This window comes from Centropristis striata, chromosome 18, assembly GCF_030273125.1.
Source record: "Centropristis striata isolate RG_2023a ecotype Rhode Island chromosome 18, C.striata_1.0, whole genome shotgun sequence".
Lineage (NCBI taxonomy): Eukaryota > Metazoa > Chordata > Actinopteri > Perciformes > Serranidae > Centropristis > Centropristis striata.
In genome coordinates, this window is record NC_081534.1 from 6,616,373 (window position 1) to 6,638,568 (window position 22,196).

The following is a 22,196-nucleotide window of genomic DNA, read 5'->3' on the forward strand; positions in this document are numbered from 1 at the left end:
TCAGTTTAAGGTGAAAGTTGCAGATTATTAAGCTGTAACTGTTTTCCTTATTTACAGCTGTCAGTCCCAATATTTATCAGATGGCCCAAATGCTCCTCCATCTGCAGTTCTCATGTTCTTAAAAGTCATTATATAAAAGTGGATATGTTTCCATAACATCTTACAAGCATTTATGCATTACTGAGCCACTAGTTAAACCTTGTAGCTGTCTTAAGTTCTTAGTCATTATTTAGCTCATTAGTTCAATTGGTTTTCCAAGTTTTAGCAAACTATTTTCAACCGTTTATACACCACTTTAACTCTCTAAACCTCTAAACTAACCATTTTGGTGGTATCCATGCTTTGGCTATTATTTGCATATAACTATTTCAACCTCTTATACACTACTTTAACCATACTGTTTTAACTGTTTTCAGTTTTTGCCATATTTTGGCTATTTGACTATTAATATTTCAATTTCATTAACTTTTAGTAATGTCAACTGCTCAGCTATTAGTTTTAGCTAATTAGCTTAGCTTGAACTTTTGATTAAAACAGTAAAACTAACAATTTCAACTGTTAACATAAATTACTTTCAGTTAAGTATGCTAACTATTTATCTGTACTTTGCTTTGTCAAGTATATATGGGTAACTATGTTAACTTTTTCTATTGTATTTAAATATTTCCCCTTTTTTTAAATTTTGTTTGTTTGCTAACTTTAATGCTAATGTGTTAGAACTGATTAAGGTTCATGGAAGCTGGTTATTGTTATCCTATTCTTAAAAAATCTTATTTGGTTTGTTTGTTTTCATCATAATCACATCTATTTTATTTTAGCTTTACAAACTTTAAGAACCTCCTGTTGGACAGAACTTCATAGAAAAAAATCAGCAGTTTTACTTCCACTGCTGCACCAACAGAGGGCAGTGTGACCCATCCACAGAAGAAAACAACATGCCTTCAGGAATGTTGTTTTTTCATCAAATAAAGACAGCACACAGTATCATTAGACAACTTTGTTTATTTTCTCCCAAATTTTTCTAAAAGTGGCCTATTTCATGTTTTCTTTTCACCTGCCAAATATTCATCTCATCAGTGAAATTCATGAAAAGAAGTTACAGCCATGCTAGTTACTACAGGAATTGCCTTTTACACTGTAGATTCTAGGATTCTGTACTGTGGTTTTAGCATATAGGCAGAAAAAAGAAACACTATAGATGTTTAAAAAAGACAGTTGGGTTCCAAATCAAAACACCATGCAGAAAAAAAATGTGGCACATTTCAAATCAAATGCCATATATGAAGTATTCAAAATTGCATCATGGCTTCAAATCAGTTCCTAGAAAAAAGGACACTTTTAAAAAACCATACTTTGATTTATTTTTGACCCCATTGTTTGAGAGAACAGAGGTGCATGGCGCGCAGCCTCGGAAATGTTCTAATTTGGAACAAATAACACTAGAGATGGGAGAGCTGGAGCTGTCAGTCACTAAACTTACCTATCAGATAACTTTACAGTTTGGGTAAATATGATAAATTTAAAATATGACAGTTACTGATAGCGCTCCCATCTCTATCTGACACCTGGCAATAAATACTCTGACAAACAGTGTTTGTTCATTTTGACATCAAGAAATACTTTTTTTAAATGTTAGTGTTTTCAGGAGACATCTAAGGGAAGACTTAATCTCTCATATTCTAAGAAAAAAACTTTAACAAACATGCGCCGCATAAACACACCTGCTGAATCCACAGAAGAAAAGTTTTTCATCTACTGAGATATAAAATGATAAACAAGGAATTAGGAGCGATCCAAACTGAACATAGGGTTTACTATTTGGCCTTGATTTTTTTTTTTTTTAATAGAACAAGGCTTTTTATATGGATTCAGCAAATGCCTTCAGCAGTCTTCAACCGAGTTGTAACCAGGGTTCAATAGAGAAAAAGAGGATTCACAGGCAGATGCTACAGCTGCAAGAGAACCATTCAGTCTCCTTTCACACACACATGCACGCCAACACACACACGCAGTCACAGATGGGCAAAGGTAAAGCTGTAGCCCTCCCAACCTGAGAAAATGATTGTCGAGCATGCACACAGCATACAATTTTAGTTAATTTTTAACAAAGTAAGAAAATTATCTATCCATAAGCCTGTGGAGATGGTTTGATTCAGAATGGCCTTGATGCATTTTCAGAGGTTACAGAGAGAAGGAATATTAGCATCTGGAAAAGAATAAAAAAACAAAACATTTTTACCAAAAGCAAACCCTGTTTAAGGTCCGGTTGTGTGTGTGCTTTTTTTCAAACTAAAAGAATTGATCACATGGCCACGCTAGAATACAAAATAGATAAAAGTAAAATCAACAATAACAATGAAGTAGTGCTATGGTTTTATACATAATATACACAAGTTAACAGTGATCTCTAGACTTTATTATCCATAGACTTGTCTTATGAGCAAAAGGCGCTAGGTCACAGTGGGTTTCACATTAGTTAACACTTTTAGAATGCTAATGCTAGTTATACTCCACTAGGGGGCGATACATGTGACAGGAGCTAGGGTCTCTATAGGAGGTACTACATGTGAAGATACCGCCATGTTGTCGCCTTCATGTGAAGAGATTTCTGCCCCCGCGGCCTCATCAGGTCTGTGCTTGGAACCATGTCGTATCGTTAGCTTAGCACAGCTAAAGGACTACAAGTGGTGTGTGTGTTTATAGCTTTTACAGAGAGAGATCATCCAAAATCAACGAAGAAAAGCGGCGAATCAGTGAAACTAGCTGCCAGTCGTCATAAGCTCTGAGCGATAAAAGTTGTGCATGTGATTAACAGATATCAGGTCCATTTAGAAGCCAGTCTTAAGAGAGTGTTGGGTGCTGGAGGCAGTACGGAGCACGGCATGATGGGTTGTGTAGGCGCAGATAGTAAGAGGTGTTTCCAGGTGAGTGTAGGTACTGTAAATCCTGATCTCTCTCTCTCTCTCTCTCCCTCCCTTTCTCTGGTTGCCATGCTACAGCGGCCCTTTGAACTGGTTCCCAGAGAGGTGCTGTCTGATGGACAGCTTTGATCCTGCTGCATCACCCAGCTTTCTCCACACCACCTGCAAACAGAAGCAGAGGGAGAGACGTTGAGAGAGGAAGAGCCAGACATACTGAAAGAGACAGGCAGAGACTGAAAGAGTAAGGCTAGGCAGGAGGAGAAAAAAGACTTTCTTCTTCAAGAGTGAAAACTTCAAATGCTCACAGTTTGACTTTGAGCTGCAAAGACTGCACACACACACATTTCAGCAGAGCTATCTCTGTATCTGTCCTCCGTCTCTGCGAGGCTGAGTGCTGAGCTCTCTGAGTGAGTGAGAGGGGCCCCCGGGGGACCCCAGTGATATTACAGAGGTACTATTGTAGTGCTCCCCAGATTCCTGGCCTGTCACATACCTCTGCAGGGCCCAGATAGCCCCGCTCTCGTTTTCTCTCTCTAATCAGCGGACCTTTTTATCCCGGGCCGGGTCCTTTCAGTGCCAACACAGAAAGATGGAGGGAGATGAGGAGGAGGAGGGGAGGACGGAGGAGGAGAGGATATAATGGAAGGGGTGAGGCTGAAGCGCGCGGGGCTGGGAGGGGTGTTCTTTTCCCTGCCGCTCCAGTTTAATTGCTCTGACAGCTCATCTACGAGCCTCTACTCAGGGCTTCCAGTTTAGAGTTGGCTTTGGAGCAGGGTCGACGGAGTGGGAGGGGGAGAGATGGAGGGAGAGATAGAAAGAGGGAGCGCTGTGCTCGGTACACTGCTGCAAGTGTCATTCCAAACCAAATGAGTCTAAATGAGGCTTCCTCATTAGTGAAAGCAGCTCAAAAAGTGACCTGGTTTGCACCCAGCAGAGGAGAACTACATAACTGACCAACAGACGGACAGAACAAACTGGAACATTGTGAACACATAAGAGAAGAACGGTCAGAGAGCGGGGCAAGTGTTGCACTTACGTTGCACATCTCTCGCACAATGGCCTTCTCTTTCTCACTGAGGTCGTCCTCGTAGTCCTCAGGAACCTGCTTGTCCAAGTTCTCGTGGACCTCCAGCACCTGAAGAGGAAAAAAAACAATAAAAACATTCAAATGCAGTTATGCACTTCTTTAGTTTACTTAGTTTTTGGATTATTTTGGGGACAGAAAGAGCTAATTTGGAGCTTTCCAAAGAATATATAAAATGTTTGACTATAGTATAACCAAGAAATATTCAAGCATTTTAAGCCTGATTCCAGAACTCTGAACCTGAACTACTTTCAGAGGCCTGAACCTGGAATCTCAGATTTGGCTGTTTCCCAGTTATGGTGTTTATTCCATAAGCAAATCGATTCACATGCAAAGTTAATGCAAAGATGCATGTTCGCACTTGGGGCATGAATGTTGCAAACTACACGTATTTCAAGTTCGAATTTATCGACTTGAGTGAGAAATTCGTAAAACAATGTGCTGCAGAAGCCTATCAGCCTTGTGATTCTGCTGCAGAGCATAACCCTCAGTGATCAGAACTCCATTCAGAAAACATACATTTTAAAAGTAATTTGCTTGTCGTTTTTAGGACAGACCTGACAAAACATGAATTCACAATTTCTATGAATCAGTATCATAATGTAGTTATTTCATCATCATTTTTGTTAAATTTATTGTAATTAAATCGCATGACAATCTGGTTATTTACAACAGCACTAATCCAGACTCCAGATATTTTCCTGAGACAATTATTGTACCATGAAAAATCTGTTTGTGTTGTGGCACCCTGCACATGTAAGATGAATAAACAGATGATCCTGCGGTCCAACTCGCTGGAGTGAGGCGAGACAAACATTTGCTTAATGTTTGGTGTGAACACAGCATTAGAGAAACAGCTGACTGATCAGAGTGTGCAGGATTAAGAATGAGGGCGTCGTGTTTCTGTACAGTGAGCTAGATATCTACAGCTACATTCATTCAAAATGGCAACAGAAACATTTTAGGAGCATGGAAGAGATTGATGCAGATACACAACTTGCTGTCAGTCAATTTATGGAATTGAAATTAACAACAATAAAGAATGAAATAAGTAAAACAAAATGATTGTATTCAGCAAAAAGTGAAACTGAAATGCAACAGGTCCAACCTAGTGTGAAAGCAAAGCTAGTTTTATAACTGGTGTTGATTGTGAACAGAAAAACAACAGTTTTCCCAGCCAATTAGCCTCAAATCTAATTTACTAAGTGAATGTAGTACCTTCATGGCATGCACCACGGCCTCGGGCTTCTGGACGCAGGACAAGTAGCCTGTGGCAGGAGAGGACTCGCTGGTTGGGAGACGGCCAGTACCCTGGGGGGAGCAGAGGAGGGAAAAAAAATAATTAAGGTTTTGTGTTTTCTCCCACAGTAGTCAGTGCAGAGCATGAAGATGAGAGAGAAGGTTAAGAGGCAGGTCTAAACCCAGAACATCTGGTGGACATGTCAAACTCCTGTCTTGTCACATCTGCTGTCACACAGGGTTTAACCCAAGAGTCACACTGAGCCACATCCAGGATAAAAACCCAACAGCAGGGAATAAACCACTCTCTCCTTCTCAGCGGGTGTTTGCTTCTGATTTAACATGAGAGATTTCTCGTACCACGGCACTGAAAATGCCATCCCTTTCATCCCAACTCAAATCACCTCTCCTCCCCTTGTGTTTTTCTTCTCTTTTTTTTTGTTGCATTCACCGCGCCTCCGACTCCCAGCCAGGTCTGCTACCTGCACGGTGTGATTTAACCTGGTGTGATGGGAGCAGCCAGCCAGCAAGAGGACCAGGGGGCTGCTCGACTCATCCTACCCCCCGGTTAGTTCCAGACAGTGGCTCTCTGTTAGAGGGACGCAGAGATCTCTGGGACACACAATGGCACCATTCACGGTAACCTGGCATCGGGGCCCTGCATTAGACACAGCTCCGTGGCTCTGTTAGCACGGGTTCAATTCTCCGCTCGCTGCTGATGCGTTTGTCAGCTCCCTCCGCACCCACTGGCCCCATTTAGGTGCCAGAATGAGCCAACACAACCTAATAGCACAGAGATAAAATAATAATCCTGCTGAAGCCAGGAGGGATGTTTTGTGGAAACTACCCAACAGTCTATTCATATCACGTCAACTGTATGAAATATAGATTTTTCGCTGGCCCTGCAGGCCATGGCCTGACAACTGTTTGTATTGAATGTATAGCGATGATTTTAGGATGTTTATTTACTGCCTGGGATGGTGAAAGAGTGAGAAAAAATAAACATAGCAGTGGTTTTGCCCTTTTGTGTTCATGTAGAAGTTGATGCTATCACAGTTCTGGTATTAAAAAAGCCAAACATGCTCTGATAGTATGAAGATAAGAGTCGCCCGCCATGAGGTATTTCATTCATGAGCTTTGATATCACAAAATCATACACAAACTGAAAAGGTTAGCATGAATTGTGTTGTTTCTTGATTTAAAGAGGTTGCCTTTGCACAGCATGCTCAAACGTCTGAGTGTCCTTTGAATGCACCAAAACATTCCCTACTTAAAACTTCATTTGAATTTCTTTTGTATTAAAGCTTTTTATTAATGCCAATACATAGCTGAAGATACCAAAACAATACTTCTTTCAATGTTACTGCCTCATTAATATACAGTCTGAGACAATGGGCCCCTGGCACAGACATGCAAAGGGCCCAAGCACCTCTTACACAGGAGCACAACACACAGACTTTATAGTTGTTAAGCCCTGTTTTGCTGTTGTTGCTTTGTGTCTCTTTGTAGTCTTTATGCATCTCTCCGTGGTCAATTTGTTTCTTTGTACTTGTTTTGTGTCTTTTGTAGTTCTTTTCTATCATGTTGTAATTTTTAGGCCATTTTTTAATTGTCTGTCAATTTTTTAGTCACTTTGCATGTCATGTAGTTGTTTTCTGTCTGTGATTATTTTATGTCTCTGTGGCTATTTTGCCACTTTTTCATAATCGTTGTGAGTCTTTGTGTCTCTTTGCAGCTGTTTTGTTAGGTTTGGCATCTTTTCGTGTCTCATTGTAGTTGCTTTATTTTTCTCTGTGGTCACTTTGAGTCTCTTCCTGGTTGGTGCGTGTCTCTTTGATTGACTCTTTGGAAGTAAAGGCTGGGAGGGGACACTTTGGGCCCCTTGGCCTGGTGCCTGGTAGGTCCGTTTGATAATCCATCCATTGGGAAAACAACAAATTCGACTCGGCATTCATTGCCAGCATTTCATGTTCTTTACTACACAGGAGTGGAATGTGACATTTAGCACATTTGTACATTTGCTCATGTACTTTAGTCAATTTTTTTTACATGTGGGTTTACTGTCTGACAGCCCTTTATTATTACAACTAAATGCATCACCAAGGTTAAGTCTGCATTTGTGAGAAAATGATATATAACAATCCTCTTGTTAAATACAAACACACTTCCCCATGAGTGAAGTGTTTCTTCTTGTTTAAGGTCACAGCAACAAAAAAAGAGCTTAATTTTCCATACAGCTTGTCTGCAGTGGACTTTGAAGTCAACTACAAGAAAAAATATGTAAATCACTGTCGCCTTCTTTTGATGCTCTCTACTGTGGGTTAAAGCTATTATTTGAAATGTGTAAACACTTCCTGCCAGCATCGGGGCCAGGTTTTTTTAATGTTTATTCTGTGCCAGAGCCGTGCAGTGGAGAAACAGATTTGGACAGCGCAGAGACGCAGCCAGCTCGGGGCAATGTTTACTGTTCATATGGATGTACAGTCGGGGATGGCTCGCCTGCATAAACAGGCCTGATTTAGGCCTCGCAAGATGAGGGGGGAAAACAAACGCTGTCAGAATCAATGGTTTGTATTTTGAACATACAGGGTCAGAGACGACTGTTGAGTGTTTGTGAGAATCACGCAGGCTGGCCGCATCCTTTCTCTATCCATCTTTTCTTCCCTCTTTCTTGCTCGTTTTCCATCTGACAATTGCACGCACACTCACTGACCTGAAACTGGGCCTGAAACAGACAAAGGACTAAATCTAAAGGATGAGCTGATAGATTAGGATGGCTATACACAGCGAAAGTCCAGTTCACTGAAGTTCTGCTGTTATAGTCTCCACATCTCTCATCTTCTCTTTCACTCGTTCTCTCCCTCTCCGTCCTCCAACAAGGGCTTTCTCTCACACGTGGATGAACCTGGGCTACATTAGAGAGCAGCCAATCGATCACCATACAGCTCCACACGAGTGCAGATTTGTGGTTATCACGACAACAAGGCTTTCATGAAGAGGACGTGAATTGCACGAATAAGTTATTCTGTTCTGCATGCAACTGTTTATTCCAGTAGTTCCAGTAATTCTACTTGTATACAGTACATTATACAGTATATAAGAGCTACCCCATTTTTCCTCTTAACTGTACCTGAACGTCACTATCTATCGTTTTTCTTTTAACTATCTGTCTAGAGGTCCACTAAACTGTATGTCTGACTAGACACTAGGTGTTTGGTCACTGTGTGCAAACTCAACCATCCCATTGACCCCCCTAACATCGTCAATAGTCGATTAAATTGTCCATGGGGGGGACTGCTAAACTACATCGTCTCTTTACAAATGATGATCATGGCTTTATGAGCCAACATTGGCATCCAACCACAACATGTACAACACATTTGTTCTGCTCGTCTTGAGTGCTATGGATGGCCATTACGTTGGTTATTAACACTGAACGTAAGATGCTCAGCTTTGTTCTAAGTTAACGCTAGACTAGCTACCTAGCAAAGACTACCCGGTATCAATCACGTTGCAGTTAAACGAATCAAATAAAAGTAATGATACACGTTTTAGTTGGTCTTGTTGGTCACGATAATTCCGCCCCAAGAGCCTGAAGTAAGAGGCCTGAAGTAAGACCACTAAAGAGTTGGTGCTGCTCTGGAACCAGTTCTCCTGACAGAGCACCAGAGAACTTTGGCAGTTGAAATGTAAAGAACCAGTTCGAGATTAGGGAACCAGATCCAAACCTGCCCTCGAAGTGCCTTGATCAGAAAGGGCTAAATGTACAGTGTGCCAAAACAAATCGTCAAAGCATCAACAGCTACATAGGCATTGCTAATTGATTCAAGCCATCGTCGACTGTCAATTCAATCGACCATGGGCCGAGCCCATCAGACTCAATACATTTTGGGGCAGTTGAAGATGTCAGTAAGCTCATGTTTATACTCAGATATCCTTGCAAATCTAGTAAATATCTAGGCCTTTCTTGCGTAAGAAAAATCATTAGACTATGTGGTTGGAATGCACTGCATACTCAATTTTATGTCACAGCTATGAATAGAATGTGGTTTCTCGTTCATAAACAGCTGATTCAACCAACTCCTGACTGACTAAATGTAGTCACACAAATCCACTTTCACTCTCCGTTCTCAGTCAGAATGACATCAAATGACGTGCCATTGAGCAGACAAAATTCACTACTTAAGCCAATATCATGACCTTGTTTCATGTGAACCCACGCAGGGGAATAATAATAAATGCAGGGAGACAACTATCAAGGTAATTTGCAGTTTAAATCCATCCTCCTGCGGGGAGAGACCTCTCGTGGGGGTCAAGGTTTCATGGACATTACTGAACGGCACGAACCTCCCCGAGGTGGCAGGTTTGACCCACAAGCTTAAAAGGTGCGAAGCCTGCGACCTCACGCTGGGCCTGTGATTAAAACACAATATTGATTTTTACACGGGGAAGATTTAGTCCTCTGGTTAGAGGCATAGCCCGGCCCTGACCTTCCTTAAGCAGTCAGAAAACAATTACCCAGCCTCTCCTCCCCAGACACTGGCTGGGTCAGGGGTGGCAGTGGATTGTGGAGGATTATTACTTTCATAGTGGGATTCAGTTCAAACAGGCTCCAGGAAAGAGGAAGAGAGCTGAAGAGACAGGATATGGGAGGAAGAATACAGAAGGCTGACTCCTCTTTATTTTCCTCGCTGTCTTAGCTTCTCTTCTTCCTCTTCTCCGTCTCATCCCCCTTGTTCTACCTTCTTTCACTCTCTTTTTCTTCCTGCCTATGTGTGTGTTTCATTTCCTGTCATGTGTTAGAGAATGTGAGGTTGCCTGTGGAGGTATAATTGGAGAGTTAGAAGTAAAGTGAATTAAAGCTGACTTGACTTGATTCCACTGTGGAGGCACTGGCACAGTCTGCGCTACAATTAAGTGTGTGCGCATGTGTGTGTGTGTGTAATTAAACCCCTTCCCCATACGTAACGACGTTTGTATAAGCAGTGTCATAGTGTTACTCTTTGATTATGACTGTTTAGGTGGTAAGGTATGAGTGGGTATCCCTCCATGTGCGTATCTGTATGTGTGTGACCTTCTTGTGTGGCTTGTGTGTGTGTGTGTGTGTGTGTGTGTGTTAGCCTCCTGGGTACTGACCATGTGCATGGCGTCCTGGCGTTGGGGCAGTGAGGACAGCTGGGACTCTGAGTGGTAGAGGGTCATTCCCTTCCTCAGGGCACGAAGGTCACCTGGGTTACACTGCTGAGCACACAACAAACACAAAACAAAAAAACAGAGATAAGGCTTCAGAGCCATGTCAGCTGAAAATATTCTTGGCATCATTGCTTTGCTGCATGCTAATTAATCAATGTTATTAATCCAAAATAAGATATGGATAGACATAGAGTTTTTTATAACGTAAAGTTTTTAGAAATTCTCAGATTTTTCCATCATCGCTGTAACCAAAATCAGTTTATTTTAAAAGTAGCTGTCTGCAGATAATGTCTTATTAACACACAACAGTAGATGAATTAGTGTGCTCAAAGTGATGTGGACGCCCTGTTTAAGTTGAAGCATCTGGTAGTGACATGCAATGTGTAGCTGGTGATGACACCGCTCCAAGTGTTTTGGGTCTTTTATTATTTTTGATCAACTGTTTTGCACATGTAGGCCTTAAAAAAATCATAGACGTGCCATGATTTAGTTGTTTTCATTTGATAAAAAAAAATACTTGTTTTCCAGTTTTATAACTTGGAAATGTGTTTACAGTTTTTCTTACATGTGTACTTCACACAATTATATATTCAATATTCTATTACAGTGTTGCCCACTTGTGTGTGTGTGTGTGTGTGTGTGTGTATATATATATATATATATATATATATATATATATATATATATATATATATATATATATATATATATAAGGTCCCTGGATAAATTCTGAGAAGTGTATTATGCAGCATTTGTGTTTATTGAATGTCATCAAGAGTGGAATCAAATTAAATCTATTCTGGATTTTATGAATCAAACTGGGAGATCAGTGCAGATATTCAGCCGTACAACATAACACTAAAACCAATATATCCGTCAGATAAAATCTATGTTTATATATTGTTCAGGCTCCACAGTGTGTATTAAGATGTGATGGTTCATTAAGGATCCTGAGGTTCTGTCCTCCTTCTACACTGGCACCTGCATTCTTATCGTCACTCTGACGCCGTTGCTCCGAGCACTTCATTTGCAAAGCTGATTTTTATTTGTTCCATAAATGGCACTTGAGCATGCTGGGCTGTATCACGTTGTGCCGTCATCGAGGGACCATTACGCAGGGACAGAGTCCCCAAGATTTGTCCTCATTAGCAGCCAAAGACCACTGGTTCCTGGAGGCAGTAGCCAGCCTAGCTTCTCTCTGTAGGCAGGAACACGGCAACACCACTGTTCCTTATGACATTTCTCATGTCACGCACTAGTGTTCCCTCTGCGCGGGGTGCGGCATGTAAACACACGTGATGCCCGGGAGCACTAGTGCAATAAATAGCCCAAATGAGCTGTGGGTGTGTGTCTATGAATTTGTGGGCATTGTGCTGTGTTGTCTGCCTCTGTATTATCTCTCTGTGTTACACACAGGTGCACAGCCATATACAGTTTTCACAGACACACACACACACAGAGCTACAATAAGAGTTGCCCTTGTCTCCTCTTCCCTTTGATATTCCCTCTCCTCTCCTCTCCTCTCCTCTCCTCTCCTCTCCTCTCCTCTCCCAGCTTAGCATCCTGCTGGTGTTCCTCTCACCTTTCACAATCCCTCCCTTGGCACTTCTCAATCTATCCTTTGGGTTTCCATATTCATGTCCTCAATTCTGTACCTTTGCTCGCATCTCTTTGTCATTTCTCCAGGCAATTATCGGGAAGCTATTCCCTAAATGTCACATCTGGAGGAAACACACGCTCAATTAAATGAAAAAAAAATCTGAATAAGACGACTCGTGAGTTTGGAAATAGTCCTGTGATGAGGTTTCCAGCTTCTGGAAAATATTCCAGTTGTGTGGAGTCCAGCACCAACACAGGGCTCCAACTTTACGTCCCTTCCTGAGTTGACCTTGACCCCTGAGACCAACAAAGCTATTTGTTTGCCAGACAGCTGGGGACAGTTGGCCCTCTGCAGTCTTCTTGGCTGGCCCCTTCGTCTATCCATCCATCACAATGTTCTTATTGCTGACAGGGAGAAGCTGTGGACGCCACACATCGTTTCCTGTTTTACTTATGAGAGGCAGGAGTGATACCGCCTTGACAAAAGGGCAGAGGATGGCAGTGTGACATAATTTAGTGGAATACAGAACAGAATCAGATGAATCTGAGCAGCCAGGGTAGGGCTGGAAGAACTACGGGTCAATTTATCTATTTATCAATCTTGAATGTTTTGGTGTTGGAGCCCGATGTAATTTGTCATCTCTCAAATACAATAGAACTATATGGTGCTTTGCTTTTTTATGCTTCAGCACCACAAGCAATGTCCCTTTTCAGAAATCAATGACCCGGATTTTTAAAACACCCCACTAGCACTGCCAAGATGGCGGCCGCAGGATCTGCCCACATAGAACTTAATTTAAGCTTGTCAGAAACCTATGGGTGACGTCATGGAGTCTACGTCCATAATTTATACAGTCTATGTTTCCATCTTTTCACCTCCTTCATCCTTCAAATCCACGACCCTACCGCATTGCACTCACAAAATGAGTTCAACTAGCCTCCAGTTAACAGATGGAGTGTCATCGGAATATGTCATATGAATCATTCAATTCTCAGAGTCACACCGGGCACTTACATGTTAATAATAAAGTGGAAGTGAGCATGGAGGGAAAGCCACAGAATGCCTTACCCTTCAGTGAGCTAACAGAGATAAGTCACGGTTGAAAGACATGGGAGATCAGAGTTGGAGAAAAGAGCAAATTGTGTACTTGCATGCGCCCGAGCATGTTTGAGTACAGGATGTGCGTGGGCGTGCACGTGCACACACACCTGTTTTCCTCACTGGGTTTACACCTGTGCTGCGCAGGCTCTTGTTAATATTCACCGTGGGACCTTGTTGTTAACTCCCTCCCTTTAGTACGGTACAGTCCTTCAGCCAAGCTGGTTTGGAGGGTCAACATTCCAGCGATAAGAGGCTATTGTTCCCTTCAGGCTCAGCACAAGTTTCACTGGGCCAGTTTCATAACACAGGAAGTTAGGCAATATGTCCATTGAGGCAACTAATCCATTGTTACAATCCAACCTGCTAGTTTCAGAGTAGTTAGGTTATTGCATAAGAGCCCAATTACTCCAGTGATGCTCTTTTGTTTCCTTTACTTTCTGGAATACACTTTTGTTTTTGTTACCAACCTTCCACTTTAATAGAAAGCAAAGTTTATTAATAACACAACCATGGAGGTAGTGTCTCTTAACTCCAGACATTCTGTCATCACACAGCAGTCGTCAGCCATGCATTATGGATAACTGGATCTACCTGTGTTGCCCCCCTGTATCTTAAATTATTCAGCCCACCAGACGTCCGGACAAGCCAGGACAAGCGTGTGTCATTTCTGCGCCAAAGCACAATGTAGCATTCAGTCACCGAGGACACCGCATACAGTACCAAAGACTGACTGAGCTGTGCAAAACAGCTCCAAGGACAAGAAAACGGGTCTCTTGCCAAGATAGACCACATACAAGCAGGGCCACCTGTGCTCATTCATTAGCGTAGCATGCTAGCAGTGCATAGCAGGGACTGGAAACCGAAGCAACACCGGTACAAGGTAATGCAATCCAAATCTAAACAGTGACACTGTGTTTCAAGGGTGATTCAGCTCTGAGGTAATGTTTGCGGCTGCACTTAGTTGTATTAGACTGTGTTTTCATGCAGAAAATATAAGCTAGGCTACATCACTAGTACATCTGAATGGCCTGAAACATATACTTTGTCATTTGGGAAAATATGCTCACTCACTTGGCAAGAGTTAGATAAGAAGATTGATACAATTCTAATGTGTACACGATAAATATTAAAGTGCACCCAGCAGCCACTTAGCTTAGCTTAATATACCCTTTATTTTCTTACACACTGTGGGACAAAGTTTCGATCTCTGTGTGTCTTATACATATGGTGAAATTGGCAATGAAGTAGACTTTGACTTGGTCTTTGATAAAGACTGAAAACTGGTCCATCCAAAGTTCAGAAAATATATATCTTTTTTTTTTAATGTACAAAAACCAAAGTGTAAAAAGGAGAAACTGTGGTTTTGGGATGGCTATGTGCGGGATATTTCTTAGCCAGGTAAAGTGACTTCTTGTTGTCACAAACAACATATTAAGTGTTCATTTGTGAGCTTTAGACTTTTATTAGCTAGCCTTTTCCCTGGTTTTCAGTCTTTATGCTAAGCTAAGCAAAGCTATCCTCTTCTGGCTGTTGCTACATACTTGCAGAGTGGTATCGATCTTCTCACCTAACTCTCAGCATATTGCCTAAAATCCCTCTAAACATTACCGCAGAGTCGATTCAGCACCTGTGAGAAAGTGTCAACATAAACTTCCGTAATGTTTATTGGTAATAATACTGAGTGCATTACATTGTACAGGTGTTTATTGTGTCCTCCCTCTGGACATTACAAAGCAACAAAGTTGTGAAAAGTCCCACCACCAAACGGATAAAAGAGTGAAAAGGCAGAAGAGGCTCCAGCAAACAGTGACGTTTCAGAAAGTTACCTTTTTCGTCTGTATCTGTGATAAACTATACCGGCTATAAGCCTAGGGAGAGAAAAACATAATAGTGTATATGTTCATCATTTGATTTTATCACACAGCTTTGTTGAATACTTGATTGTGAGCAGACAATTATGGTGTTATATAGTCTGTAGAAATAATAGGAACCAATTAAATTATTTTGAAATCAGTAAAGCAACTTTAAATTAACAATCTCTGTCAAATTATGTTCCTGATTCACCATATGACTGGGAATTTCACTCGCAGAACCCAGCTGTTGAGCTTTATAGAGGAGTAATAAATTCCTACTAGTCACAACTGTTTTACATTTTGCAATATTGGATTAAAGTGTGATTCTATTCTAAGTTTTTGCAGTAATGGAAGTTCTATTACTGCAAAAACATACTCATCCCAACCTCAATTTAAAAGAAAAAAACACATCATCACCTCTAATGTGAACAAGGACTATTAGTCGACTTTACGAAGCAGGGTCAAATTATAAGTCTTCATTGCTGTGAGACAATGTGTAGCACCTAATTGTAGCACTTAAGGGCTAATTATGAGGATCATTTAGGTTTCGTATCAGTGATTCCTGCCTACACTTTCTGCCTACATACGAATCTGCTGGGAGATAATTGGGGAAGGAGAAATCACTTTTAAAAAAAAAAGAATAAAGGCTTTGATTTAAAGTGTGAAATTCAAACTCGACTGTCTGCAGCCTGAGCTGAATTCAAAATGAGCAGCTTCATAAAACAGAAAGATAACAAATGATATATGAAAAGACATTATGTCGGAGATTTTACCAATAATTAATGAGCTATGTTGCACAATTTGATCCCCCAAAACACGACAATTAATGTTTCAGTTGTGAATTTCACCACTGTCTGTGTGTTTATGTAACACACACCTCTGCTGACTGACATGTGAACCCCTAGTGAACCAGGCCAAAATACCTTCCCCTGCTTCTCACACTCCCACCTCCGCTCACTCAGCCCTCCATCCTCCAAATTTGGGAGAAGTCAGAGCAAGGTCAACTTTGGGAGAAATGCTTTACTCTGTCACTGTCACTTAATGCCTCTTTCCCCTCCTTTTTCCTCCTCTCATCTCTCCTCCGCTCCCACAGTTCGCCTCGGGGGCTAACATCACTGCTCGCTACTGAAGCTTACTGACTCCCCATGAATAAAACATGGATAAACATATTCTCCGACTAACAGGCAGGCTGTTGTGAGGGGGTGTCTTCACACAGGCATCAGGCAACCACTTCATCTCATCACAGCTGCCGATCACATGTTTTGGGGCGAGTTTGAAAGTTCCACAAGAGGTGTTTAGGGAGGGTACAAGTTTGAATAGTACTGGCCGGAGCTTTTACACAGTTTACATGTACAGTATGTGTGTATGTGCGCCTCACCTGCGAGAGAAGCTTATTGTTGTCGTCCTCCAGGATCCGCACTTTAGTCTCCAGCTGCCTGATGTAGTTGGAGGAGGAATCTAGAGCACAGACGGAGAAGAAAAGAGGGGAGGAGAAGCGATTAGCATTTCAAAGAGCTCAAAAGGAAAAACAGGCAGGCACGACCACTGGAGCAAAAGGACCACATAGAGCTCAAAAGGCTGGACTTTGAGAGACCCAGAAATTAATTCTCCATAGGAGGTGGTTTCACATCAGGTTTAGTCTCAAATTGAAATATGTGCAATATCTTGTCTTGTTATTTGAACCCCTAACTATGGAGATATGATTTTTCTGTTTGTTGTACAAACTGCTTGTTATAAATTACCATATTTGACTGGTGTTGGCGTGTCTGGTCCAAGTATCACAAGGTAAATAAGAAGCCTTGATGATTATTTAAGTAGTGCCTCAACAAACTGTTACTGTCAATTTTCACCCTTCTGCTCTTTACAACTAGGTGCAAAAAGTGTCAGAAAACAGTGAAAACACAAAGTGAACTCAATGCCAACATCAGCATGCAACCTGTGCACAATAACAATGCAAACATTTGATGTTTTCCTGTTTTTTAAAGCTGCATTACAGTTACATTACATTACATTAAGCGATGTCCAGACTTTTCTAATACACAGTCGCCCATAAAGTTGGAATAATTTAGTTTTCAGACACAATCCTCTGTTAATTGTGGTTTCATTTTCACTGTGATGTGTTTGAAAGAGATTGATTAATAAAGTTTTCAGAAAATATACACTTTATCTGTCAAGAGTAAATCACATTGTCACAATCATTTCATGGAAAGACGTAAAAAATAATTTAATCCAACTTAATGGGCGACCGTGTATTTGCCTTTGTTAGAATAATCTGTGATTCTGTCTCTGTTGTCTGTCTATGTGAATGGGGGTCACTATCTGATTTACGCAGCAATTCACTAACTGTGTATGTAACCTCTCTCTGTGCATTTATAGATTAATCATGATTGATCATGTGCTAATATTGTTTTAAAACTATGATTACTCTAAATACACCCAAACTAAATACATTTATTCCATCTGCTTAAACGTTCTCTGTCCTACTTAGAGTAAGATTCTATCATTACAAAAATATATGTTTTATGTTTTATATTTTATATAGACATTGCAGAATCTGTGTCTCCAATAATATCTCTGCAAATCATACCAAGGCAGGAGGTTGTGATTTGAAAGTTTGTTCCAGGTCAGGTCACGGACTTGGTGTGCTGAGCAGAAAGATAACCGTCTTCTCTGCATGGTGACATGACGTGTCCACGTATTGATTAAACAGAAAGGAGGCACCTTCTGGAAGAGATCTACCTACATTCTTAGTAAACTTTGTCTGGATATAAAAAAGGGTTCAAGGGAAAGTAGACTGGTCCAGAATTCATGAACTGACCATCCTTTTGGTGTAATCAGGGAAGTGTAGTTTGATCCCAGAGACTCTAACTGCACATTTCTTGACGTATTGTAATAAAATGATGTTTAACTGAGAACTCGGACCTATCCTGCTCATCCTTTCCCCATCAAACAATTGGTGCAGAGAAATAGGTGAGGATATTGTGTTGGAGTCAGATCATTTAATTTTAAAGGTTTCCTCAATGCATTTCTCAACACCTTCTTAGTCATTATATTCACATCACTGATGATAATCGATCAAAATCTCATTGTGTAAATATTTTCTGAACGCACCAATAGTGGAAAATATCGTTGCAATATTGATATGAAGGTATTTGGTCAAAAATATTGTGGTATTTGATTTTCTCCATATTGCCAAGCCTTGAAAGGCATTAGTTCTGCAAGTATAAAGTCATAAACTAACAAAATAGACTAATGGGTAATACAGGTATCAAAGAAATAATTCAAGCAGGCATGCAAATAAAAGCTGTTTATCTACCTAAGCTGTTTATCTATCTTTAGAATAAATGCATAATTTTAACCTTCAAAATATCAGAAAGCAGTGACAAATACAGTGTTACACTGTCATGTTGCATGATTTGAGCAACTAAAAGTCAAAAACCCAAAGATATTTAATTTACAATCATACATAACAGAGAAAATCTGTAAATCCTCACATCCTCTCATTAATTGTTAAGTCCTACATTTCAGCCTGTTAGCTTTTAGGGAACCTGAGGGAACCTACTAACCATGTATAGTACCTCTTAGAAAGCCCTCATGTGCTGTAAAAACTAGTTGTAGCCTGATGTCAAGGGTCAAGCACTGAACATTCCCACCCAGATTAGCAGTGCTTGACCTAACTTCTGACCTCACACTCTACTGGGGCCATTTCCCAGTTTGGCCCACATTCTCCTGCGCCACTCATTGATCACTAAACGCACACACCAATGCCATATTTTCGAATGTTGCAAAACTGTCTCTATACTGAACACACCTACAAACAATGTAACGGTGGCCTAATTGCTCCGCAGAGATTTCCTCAGCTGTTATTTCTCCGTTAACATGAATCAACTCGACTGAGTTCAAACAAGGGACAGGAGCTGTGTGAAGCGCGGAGGTTCAGTTTGACTCAGTAGGTGGCACAGAGCCTGTTATCTAAAAAGGCATGTTTAATTTACAGTGAGATCAAAGCCAAGGTACGCGCAGGAAGCGCACTCCGGCAACTAGTCGGGTGCGAACCACTGCACACACAGCTTTATTTTGTTTTGTTTTCTAAGTGGAAGTACAGAGACAGAGAGTGGAGAGGGTGACTGGGAGCTATAACAAAGCCGGTGGGGAGGTTGCTGATGAATATGCTGGGTTGAGTTAAGAGGCAGATGAGAAGCCACTGTTGTAGGCTAGTGCACAAACACACACACATTAAAATCAGTGAGGTAACTCTGACCTTAGTTTGTTTATAACTCGCCCTAACAAGTCTAACAAGTCAGCCTGTGTTATTCATGGAACCTAGATGGACGGAACATCGCAACCAGGGGGCGCTAATCTGCAGAAATCCAATATTTTTAACTCGCACTCATCGGCAGGCTGGATTCCATAGATTTGCAATGACATACACAGTCACAGATTACAGCTACACCCTGGTCTCACACCTGGGTGAACATACAGTGTGTTTACTTAAGATAGCAGGTTTGGTGAGCTTTCTGCAGGAGCCTGAATTCCTATGCATCAAGCAAGACAGTTTTACACTATAGATTAGAGAATCCATATGTAGCTAGATTTCTGCTACATTTTTGGTGTATATATATAGATATATATGGTTAAAAGTACACTTTTTTATATTCACCCAGCTTGTCCTCTCACTTCAGTATGATTCTGAGCAGCTTCTGCACTGAATCTGATTATTGACCAGCTGCTTTTACTTGATTTTTCCTCATAACTTCTTGTGTGCAAAAAAGATGCTCTACTCTAGTTTTAAAATAAGCTTATATAGCAAAACTGAAAAATTGAATAAATAAGAAAGCACTCATTGTAGGTCAGAAACAAATAAAGCTCAATTCACAAAGCTCTGTAGATTGACTGGAGCCACAAAATTACCCTTGTCCTATTGGTTTGTGTGTGTGTGTGTGTGTGTGTGTGTGTGTGTGTGTAACCATATGTAACTATTCTGGATTGTGGAGGAGCAGTTCAAATGCGGTTAAATGATAAAATTGTAATAATAAGTTGAACTCTTTTATGTATTGTATTCAGATCTTTACTTCCTCAATTATACATATAAAAATAAAGAGAATGTGATTACTGATCAGCTGCTTTTACCTAATTTTCTCCTCATGACTTCTTGTCTGTGTACACATTTATAAAAAAAAAAACCATGAAGTGTATTAAAGTAACAACAGTGTCACTCTTGATGGCCGTTTTAGATAAAATTCCAGAAATGTACCAATTTATGATGGCACAACTGACTGAAGATATATAAAGATTATTTCCAATTTGCCCTCAAATCCACCATCTTTTCACATGCACAGAACTAATCCTTTTCCAGAGACCTGACAGTAAACAAGGGTAGATGATAGTATCTCCTGCAGGGCCTGCAGGCCTATCTATGTCCAGCCCCTTGACTTTATAGGACGCCCAGTGCAGACAGTGCTGTCAGTTGGCTGGTTAGACGACGCTTGGACAGCTAGAGGAGGAGGCTGCGGTGGCCAGAGCTTGTAATCCTCTCTTCCTGCCTTGTGACCCCTCTAATCTGGATTCATCTGCTGGCCTGACCTGCGGCCAGATCTCAAGCCGATTAGGATGAAGGCTCCTCAGTCTTCAGTCACCAGCAGCACACTCAAACAACAAAGAGAGAAGCCTCGGAACGAAGGGGAGGACGCAAAATGATTTTTCTCAGCGGTGTGTATATTAAGATTACTCCCAGAGATTGAGATCTCGCCGTCAGTAATCCAATAAACTCAAAAGTCATCCGAGTCTGTCAGGCTTATTTTTTTTTTATCTCCTTATGAATGAATTAAACAAAAAATCAAGATAAGCAATTAAAGATAAATATTGATATATGGCTCAGGCGTGCTTAATGTCAGGAATCCCACTGTCGCCAGCACACCGATTCCTCTCCCCGTCTGTAAGCCTTTGATGCGTTATAGGGGGTTAAATCTCAGAGCGCATCACACATGACATGATTAAGAGGTCCTGCTTAAATATGTGCAGATCTGCCGTGGGAACGTTCGCAATCAACACGCACAAAACGCCCGGACACCTCCCATACACACTCAGGAGAATCCAGCCGTCACCCTCTCCTTAACACCCGGCTCCGGAGAGTCATCCTAGTGGGAGAGGGGGGTCAGGCAATTAAACTGTTCCCTGGCTCCCCTGCCACCCCTCCATCCTTTTATCCCCCTCCATCCCTCCGGCTTCACATGCACTGCTCCTCCGTGAGGCAGCAGGAAAAGCTACAGATCATACAGGGGATCGCGTAGCCGAGGCAAAATAATTACCCTGCAAAACTCCGCTCTGCATCTACTCTTTTGTACACAACAAGCACCCTGGGAGAGGCCGTTATTACTTATGCATAAACTGAATGCGATCTTTAGTGCTGATGAAGTGGGTACAAGGCGCTGGGAAGTAGCAAAGTAAAAGTGTCCAACTAAGCAGTAAACAATACAGAGAGAGAAAGAGACGGGGAACCTTGTCCTTACAAGGCACAAGTAAGCTATTTTTACCCCTGCACAAGTGTTGTTTACCCAATGAATTGAGCAGATGTATCTTTATGTGTGTGTGTGTGTGTGTGTGTGTGTGTGTGTGTGTGTGTGTGTGTGTTTGCGTGTGTGTATGCAGGACAAAAGGTGACGCAGACTGTGGCGCGAGTCCGTCCCCCACTCTGCGTGTCACTGTGCATCACGTCAGTATGCTGTGACCCACTTCCAGCGGCCACTCCCTCCTTAACTCTGCTCCACTCCCAGTTTCCCTCTCTTTCTGTTTTACTGCATCCCTCCGCTCTAACTTCTCCTCTGTCCATTGTTTTCTTCTCCGCTCTTAAAAAGTGTACGGGTATTCGCACGATTTAGCTTTATTGGGGGTTTATTTTCTCACTACTTTTGCCAGATAAGCCAGGCTCCTAAAAACTTGGTGTGCTGCAATCCTCTAAAAGGTCATGACCTCAACTAGTTCGTCTTTGTGTCCTCCAAACATCCACCCCCCGTCTGTCCATTGCAGAGCATTCTGCACCTTCACAATGCAGCAGTTACTCAGCCTTACATTGTCTGCATTTTTTTCACATAGTTTTACAGCTGCTTTGAATAAAGCACAGTCTCCATCCAAAATGCAAATGAAAACAACTGCAGAACTCAAACTTTGTTGTGTTTTTGATGTGTTACAGAAAGAAAAAAACAACA

The 22,196-nt window shown here is 41.4% G+C and overlaps 1 protein-coding gene across 3 annotated transcripts in view; it reads right to left on the reverse strand.

Annotated features, from left to right (window-relative positions):
* Nucleotides 1-990: 990 nt before the first annotated feature.
* The window catches only part of ccdc85cb (coiled-coil domain containing 85C, b), a 54,991-nt gene continuing 33,785 nt past the window's right edge, over nucleotides 991-22,196 (reverse strand). Inside the window, exons 2-7 of one of the 3 annotated variants that reach the window (XM_059355938.1) lie at nucleotides 16,370-16,449; nucleotides 14,965-15,006; nucleotides 10,381-10,485; nucleotides 5,224-5,316; nucleotides 3,958-4,056; nucleotides 991-3,083 (exon numbers count right to left, since the gene is read on the reverse strand). In XM_059355938.1, the coding sequence (XP_059211921.1) occupies nucleotides 2,994-3,083; nucleotides 3,958-4,056; nucleotides 5,224-5,316; nucleotides 10,381-10,485; nucleotides 14,965-15,006; nucleotides 16,370-16,449 (509 nt within the window). In that variant the 3' untranslated portion in view covers nucleotides 991-2,993. The remainder of the gene's footprint in view (nucleotides 3,084-3,957; nucleotides 4,057-5,223; nucleotides 5,317-10,380; nucleotides 10,486-14,964; nucleotides 15,007-16,369; nucleotides 16,450-22,196) is intronic. The other 2 variants (XM_059355940.1, XM_059355939.1) reach the window with 2 other exon arrangements.